The following is a 7,486-nucleotide window of genomic DNA, read 5'->3' as shown; positions in this document are numbered from 1 at the left end:
CTCCTGAAAAGTGAAAATAGGTATTGGCAGCTCCTTAAAAATGTGGAAATGTCTTGGGTTATATACTGCGTAAATCGATACTGTGGATTTTCTCAGGATTGAGTGTTTAGACTGCCCAGATTGGTGACCTCTGGTTGAATGATTTGCCCTTCAAGGAATACCATTATACTTGTGGTCTTGTGCTATTAGTTGTTACAATTGGATGTTAAGTAACTCCATTTTCTCTTGTCGTCATTTAGAATCTTTGCGATTATCATTTGGGATATTTATTTACCGTTCCTTTTCATCTTCTGCATCTTTCTTCCCTTAGTTTGAATAGAGGATGCATTCAGTACCCAACATGGAATTATGTTGTATTATTTTGTTTTTGGCTTTCTTTGGGCTTGAAAGCATTGGATATCTGTATTCGAATGACTTCGTTCATTCTGGGGTGAGTTTCTTATGAAGACAATCAAAAGGTCAAAAGGAGTTTAGGTTCTGTAACTGAATGTCTAGTGGTTTGCTTGAAATCGTATAGGAGGTTTATGGTATTCTCATCAAGAGATACTGCAATCTGCATATTTTTTGGACATTTTTGTTGTTGTCAATCCTGTTACTCTTGTGTTCTTGTTATGGAATGAACTGTTGCAGTTTGCTTTTACCTCGTACTTTTTTTCTTCCGATCTGGCTTTGATCCATCTATTAGAATCTAGGGCAAGAACATGGACAGCACTTTGGATTGGATTATCCTTGCTTTTGTAGATTTCAGGTAGCAGGGTCCTAAGTTGGACTTTCTTTGTTGTTTCAGTGGCAGTTGGACTTTATTTGTTTGTTATCTTCTTGTTAGGTGAGGACATGCATTCTATTAGCAGATGTAGCAATGCTACGCGAATAGATCCGGATACATATGTGTCCGAAAATCGTCCGACGCATGTGGGGCCTACAAATTAATAAGGGATTCCCGTGCATCAGACTCCCCTAAACCAATGCGTCCGGATTTGTGTACATGAGTCTGCACACATACTTTCTGATTGCTTAATATTTTGTGTTGTTCGGAGTGTAACATCTGTTGTCCTTGGGATATTGGAATCCAATATGATGTTCAGCTCAAAGGTAGGTTCCACTTCCCATTCCTAAGTCCTATTCTAGGTGTGAGATTCGTGGGCCAGATCGCTTGGGGTCTGTTTGTTTTGTACTTGTTTTCAACTAACTTGTACTATAAGGAAAGCATATGGTACTGTTTATACCTATCAAAAATGGCAAACGTTATTAGTTCCCTCCTTCCTCGACCCCACCTCCTTTGGCAACCATCTGTCTCTCCTATGGGTTCGCCTCCCCTCCAGTTTTTTCCCTCTAGTCTCCCCTCCAGTTTGCGTTTTGTGGGCATGGTCAATGATCGGAACCGTTTATCATGTAGATCTCATCAAGACAAGTGACCAAACCAAAAATCATCTGATTTGCATTGATACCTGATCGAAACATATAAACAAGCAACCAACAGGTCCTATCCAGTGTGCCCAACACCATTTTGAACAAATAAATGTGTATTGATCAGACATCAATACAAATCCGATGAATGTGATTTTTGATATGGTCACTCGTCTCAACGAGCCGTACATGATAAACAATTCTTATGATTGAGTGGAGCCCTACATGGGCCACAAAATGCAAACTAGAGGGGAGACTGGAGGGATGGAGGGAATAAACTGGAGGGGAGGCAAGTCCGTCTCCCACGCGCTTGTGCCCATCCCCACCTCCGTCTTTCAAATCTTCGTTTCCAGTTTTGAAGAATCAGAAGAAAATCATTTTTTGGTCTTTTGCGTATGACCTTATTCCATAACAACTATCAAGGCACTTTACTTTGGATTTTGTGAAGAAAAAGTAGAAAAAAGCATGTCTCCTGTTTTTCTTAAAGTAAGAAAGGGCATAGGAAAGAGGCCGCTATTCAAATGCCAAAACCTCAGACTACAAATCTGCAAAAACAACACTTAACCACAAGTTCCTACCAACTCTCCTTTTTCCCTCTTCCTTTCCTTCAAAGGAAGTTCCTCTTCCAACTCTCTACCTTTTTCTGGATCCAACAAAAGAATAATACTAAAAAAAAAGAATATGTGGGGGGCAGCAAAAACTGGGAAGACTAAAGCTACGATTTCTCAACGCTGTGCAGTCAAAAACTCTGAGAATTACACCGGCCGCTTTCCAAAAGAGAGGATTCAGAGAATGGATGACACGGATTAATGGAGTAGATGCTTTCAGGCAGGGACGTAAGACTCGAGCATTAGCTGTGCTGGGGAAGGCGATTTGATGTCGACAATCAAATATGTGAACTTCCATTGCTTGTCCACCTTGTCTCTGAACATCTCGGTGTAAACTTTTCCGGCTCCATGGGGTCCCCGGATATAGAAGTTCACCTGTTTAACCAAATGGTCATTTCAATATAGAAGGAAGCTTATATCCGATCTTCTCTTTGAAGAACAATGTAACCTTAGTTTCATTGTCTTACAAAGTATTCATTTACCAAAAAAAAAGAAGAGTATTCGATTGATTTTTTGATACACACGGAGGCACATAGGGCCGCCATTCCATTTAGGCCCTTATTTCCTCTCACGTGTTACTTATCAAAACAATATCTTCTTATTAAGTGGGTAAATGTGCAAATCAAACCCACAAAATGAAGAATAATTCAGAGTTTCAGGGTTCACTGGGAGTATCCTTATGAACTAGGCTGGCTTTTCTCATTGCTCAGGCCTCTGTGGGTAGTACAGGGTATGGGTTCGAAGTTCGTATCTTTTGCCATTATACCACAGAACAATTCTTTTGAAAATGAGTTGCGTACACAAAAATGTTGTAAGCAGGGAAGAGGGCTAATATATGGTAAATGATGTGAGACAGTAAGAAGTTACCTCAACATGTTCAATGCCATCTTCGTCAGTCCATGTCCTATTTGGTATCCGTTGGCGAGCGGCACGATTCCTACTTTCCTGGCCATAGCCGGTAACAGGAGATCCGATTCTCACCCTAACCTGATACAAAGCAAATTTAAACCACTTGGATCGGGAAAATGAAAGCATCTGGTAGAAACATGAAGCACCATAAGATAGTTCGTCATTCTCAACATGAATATTGTGTTCTCTAAATGGCATGGCAGTATAAAGGGAGAGTACTGACAGGAACTAAGATTTACCATAGATTCTCCTTAGTTGCTATGAAACCTTAAAAGTGCTTCCTTTAACTATGCAAGCCACCTATTTGAAGCTTCTAGATAACCTAAAGAATCAAAAGTCATCTCAGAACTAACATGTGAGGTATGCAGACATCCCATGGAGCACGGAGCCAGCTTCAAAGAGTAGAGCAGACTTAGCACTGTGAACCAGTTGCACTTAGGCGTTGACGAATTGCCACAAGCTCAGGTCTATACCCAATTTTAGTTACTGTATCCCTATTGTTTCTCACCAGAAGATTTTCGCTTCTAAAAGAACAAGAAAGAAGTTGAGGAGTGAATGCTCCAATAATATCAAGTCTAGCTTTGATGAAAACTCCTTAACTCTATCAACAGAAGAAATTCTCGCTTAATCAAACCTGGCCGTCATTTTGAATCCTTTCTAGAGCCTTGCCAAAAATCTTGTACCTGAAAAAAAAAAACACAGTTTTATGAGTCTAGAGACATAGAAGAAGAAATGAAGGCCCTCAGTCTCCATTCCAAAGGCTCTACATATTTCAAACGAAATGCTAATTCATACTCTTTAGGTTCAAATATAAGTTCTTTGAAAACTGCATATCCTGCTGCAGCAGCAATTCCAAGCCCTACAAGAATGATGAGACTATACGAAGCTCCCTCTGTAAATGTCACGGGCTTCTCTGGAATGTTGTATGTCGGAGCATCAAAGGGATCCTCAATTGTTGATATGTCTTTTCTAGACTGCTAAAAGAATGAAAGAAAGGAGGACTTGATTAAAAATACATAAAAATCTTGACCTATGAGTGCATTTATAGTACTTGATAAGTGCTTTCACATTTCCAGTTGGTATAAACCATAACTCATTCTCCAGTCAAACTATAATAATTTCAAGATCAAAGCTGTGGTTTTTATGGTTGTTTTTATATCTCATTCGGACTTTAGTAGTAATGTACAATTCTTCAATATATAGGGCCTAAGTGCTCTTTGTTTCTTATTTAGATGAACCTTGGAAATTCGAATCAAGAAGTATCTTCCAGCAGACTGGACTCGTGCATTCTGTTTTTCTTTTGATGCCAGTACAAGTGAAAAACTGGATTAGTATGAAGTTCAACAAAACATAGTCATCCTAATTAAGCGACTCATTTCGTAAACAACTGGAGAGCTGAAACTTTAAAGAAACTTCAGCTAATCATAGATCAGCTTCAGTCTGGGCACAGATGAAGCTGAACCAGAACTGACCAGTTCACCCTCTCTTTAGAATCTCAGTCATTTAGTATACCGAGGAGCTAATGCCTACATAAATAACAGAGAGAGAGAGTCACATGTTGGCAATAACGATCTTAAATTTCATTTTGGCTCAACATCCAAACCAATTGGCAGCGATGATAAGTACAATAAGGTAGTGTGCAGAATTGCAGCTTCTGACCAACAAAATGCAAGAAATGTGCAAGATCAAGCTAAATAAATTCCAAATTCAATATCTCACCTCTGATGAATTTCGTCCCTTCTGTTCTGAAGCTGTCGATGCAAAAGTTCTAGAGAAGGAAGGACCTTCCAAGTTGGCTCTAGGGCTTCTGGTAAGTCGGAATAGGGACTGAAACTTTACTGCACTTGTTCTGCCTTGGGGCCCTCTAAACATAACAGCCGCTCCTGCCAAAAAACCAAATACTTGGAGTTGGAGGGGATACTTTTGGTTATGCATATGTTGTGTTACTCCTATGTGTTCACATTAAATGTCATTGGAAACACTGTTATCTGTTACTAAAGAAGTTTGTTAAATCCTTCAATGACTAAGACAACAAACGACGATTAACCATAGGTCCCCAAATAAAGACTCACCACCAGCTCCAAGCACCTCCTACAAAACGAATAAGAACTGGCATCAATGTTGAATAATGTATGAGCTTGATGACCCAAAAAATAATGTATGAGCTATAGAACATGAAAGAGATAGCGCTGTCCACCTTAGTCTTACAGTCATTAGCAACATAAAATCTTCCGCAATCTGACTTCAGCACTGCTTGCAACTACATGATTATCACGGAAAATACTTTTAAGTTTCATAAGAGTAAGCATCAGGTCGTAAGTCACAACTACGGAATACTATCCTCTTAGAAATGGCAATAAGACATCTAAAAAAGAAACAAGCTATGGAAATAACTATGAGGATGTTATCAGACTAGTACAACTAAAAGCAAGAAAACTGTCTTTCTAATTTCCTGTTGATCATTCTAGCACTGGTTTGTCATAATTCTCAGGAAATTTGAATGATAAGGGTGGAGAATTGAAGGCAAAACACTTCTCGTCGTGGTTCTCATAATGTGGCACAGTGCGTAAAACTACAATAGACTAACTAACCCCGAATTCAGTAAATTTCCAAGTTATTCGAAGTGAAACCTCATGTCTAGCTGCATTTCCAGTATGAGGGAAACGGATTGTTTCTCACACTTAAATTTCAACCAAAGAAGGCACCTTAAATAACAACTCAAGAAGCACATGAATAAAATGAAGAACATGGATGTGCTAAGGAGTTGAATTATGATCATGAAAGTGAAAGTGCTTTCAAACAAATGGGAAAAAAATGTGCCAAAAGGATTGGCTACGAGCACATCAGCGAGAAAAAGGGTTAGTAATAACGTAGGATATCTCCCAAGTTCTCAACACCAAGAAGAACAAAAACACTAATCGTCACTCATTTCCCAACTGGTTAGTAAACATTGTATAACCATAGCAATATCGCCCGCCTCATTTTTTACCCATCACCAATTACTTCGAAGCTTTTGTAGTCTAAATTTTAAAAGTTTTAGCCTCATTATCATATAAATTGGATTCTATATCTACAAGCAGAACAGTGTACCTATGTTGTGGGGATTGATGTTCCACTTTTGAATTCTAGCACTCAACCACTTCAGTCATACAGTTGGAGCACTTCAAACACATTCTAAATCACTTTTCTTACATTTTCCCATTGGATAACATCTCATGAGTTATTAGAAATCAAGAGTTAGGTACTTAGGTTCATGTGTTTCATTTGCATTTTTTGAGCATGAACCAAGAATATCAACCAAACATAACAACAACAGACACCACGAACTGTCACAAAAGGTAACAAAAATTAGAAGAAAAAAAGAAGAAGCAAAAAAGCAAGAAGAAACCGGAAAGGGCAAGATGATATTCACAAACCCTTTTTGCAAGATGGTTAACTGCAGACTTCTCTGTGGCCACAGATGAAAAACCCAGACCCACATCAGAAACCCGCTTCGTAGGCTTATTTGCATACTCCATTAGAGAACCCACACGACTGTATGGTTTCAAAGTAACTGGCCATCTGTTCTTGATTGATGAAAATCCAATTCGCTTAAGATGGTGCATAGTCTCAAGGGGTACGTATAACTTCAAAATCTGCACAAGCTCTGTTGGAAATACCAGGACACCAAAAACCCCAGAAGAGAGAGAGAGAGAGAGAGAGAGAGAGTCTGACTTGTGACCCAAAATCCGAGTGGCCCGAGCTCAGTTATCCGGATATGAGCCGACCCGGTTTCCCGTCACTATTTGTGCCAGGCCCTTTGTGGACCAAATTAGTATACCAAATTACAGTATACTTGTTAATTGGACAAATTTGGAAATTCAATTTTGATTTTGATTTTTTTTCCTTTAAAACACCAGGGAGAAACATCCTGGCCTATTTCTTTTCTTTTATTTTTTTGGGATTTTAAATACAACAATTGTGAAATTTTTGCCTTTCGAGAAATAGAAATTAATAGCTCTAGTTTTCGGTGAATTACATAAGATCAAAAATTCGATAGTTCGCTCTCAAAGTCATGTTTTTCGCAATTTTTATGTCTGTTTATGTGTCAAAATTTATTGTGAAATAGTTAGTACTAAATTTGACGACAATTTTAGTTTTTAAATTTTACATCAACTTGTTACGGATAGCAAATTGACGTGGCCACAACTTGTCTTTTAGTCAACACTTGTGAGATTCTTCAGGATAATTACTTGAACGGATTCGTGTTTATTTACATAGATAAACACTAAATTTTCTCTAGTAACTATTACAAACAGTTTTATAATGTTATTAAAGTGTCAGAAATTTGTAGCCGGTAACAATTTAATGTGGAGCTAACACTTGTGAAAGATTACTTATATCATTCATTCGTGTTGACTTATTCGTGTTGACGAGAAAAGTAAAAAAAGTACCGTATAAAAATATAGACCGAATTTTTATTATTATATAAAATGATACTGAAGACAAAAATTACAGGTATTCAATATTTTTTCGTCTTACCTTTTTATTTGGCTTTTGTTAGTAATTTTTTTACCTTTTCG

The 7,486-nt window shown here is 38.1% G+C and overlaps 1 protein-coding gene across 3 annotated transcripts; it reads right to left on the bottom strand.

The window, feature by feature from the left end:
* Positions 1 to 1,865: 1,865 nt before the first annotated feature.
* On the bottom strand, positions 1,866 to 6,675 carry LOC131331787 (probable mitochondrial import inner membrane translocase subunit TIM21). 3 transcript variants are annotated; one of them, XM_058365709.1, is made up of 8 exons: positions 6,341 to 6,671; positions 5,122 to 5,184; positions 4,997 to 5,015; positions 4,644 to 4,807; positions 3,720 to 3,901; positions 3,559 to 3,607; positions 2,883 to 3,002; positions 1,866 to 2,390 (listed from the first exon to the last, which is right to left on the bottom strand). In XM_058365709.1, exons 1-8 carry the CDS (start codon positions 6,527 to 6,529, stop codon positions 2,232 to 2,234), a joined length of 945 nt encoding a protein of 314 aa, XP_058221692.1. In that variant the 5' UTR covers positions 6,530 to 6,671; the 3' UTR covers positions 1,866 to 2,231. The 3 variants fall into 3 exon arrangements, with proteins under 3 accessions (XP_058221692.1, XP_058221693.1, XP_058221694.1); XM_058365710.1 differs by having other exon boundaries at positions 3,720 to 3,898; positions 6,341 to 6,669; XM_058365711.1 differs by lacking the exon at positions 5,122 to 5,184 and having other exon boundaries at positions 6,341 to 6,675.
* Between the last annotated feature and the right edge of the window lie 811 nt (positions 6,676 to 7,486).

The sequence above is a fragment of the Rhododendron vialii genome, chromosome 7a (genome assembly GCF_030253575.1).
Source record: "Rhododendron vialii isolate Sample 1 chromosome 7a, ASM3025357v1".
Classification (NCBI taxonomy): domain Eukaryota; kingdom Viridiplantae; phylum Streptophyta; class Magnoliopsida; order Ericales; family Ericaceae; genus Rhododendron; species Rhododendron vialii.
Note: the sequence above shows the minus strand (reverse complement) of the source record. Positions and strands in the feature narration are given on the sequence as shown.

Excerpts from the sequence above, each read along its gene's own strand:
- LOC131331787 (XM_058365709.1), bottom strand. The coding sequence starts at position 6,529 with ATGCACCATCTTAAGCGAATTGGATTTTCATCAATCAAGAACAGATGG. Across the intron at positions 5,185-6,340 it reads TTAACCATCTTGCAAAAAGG|TTGCAAGCAGTGCTGAAGTC; the intron begins GTTTGTGAATAT and ends ATAATCATGTAG. Across the intron at positions 3,608-3,719 it reads CTTATATTTGAACCTAAAGA|GTACAAGATTTTTGGCAAGG; the intron begins GTATGAATTAGC and ends TTTTTTTTTCAG.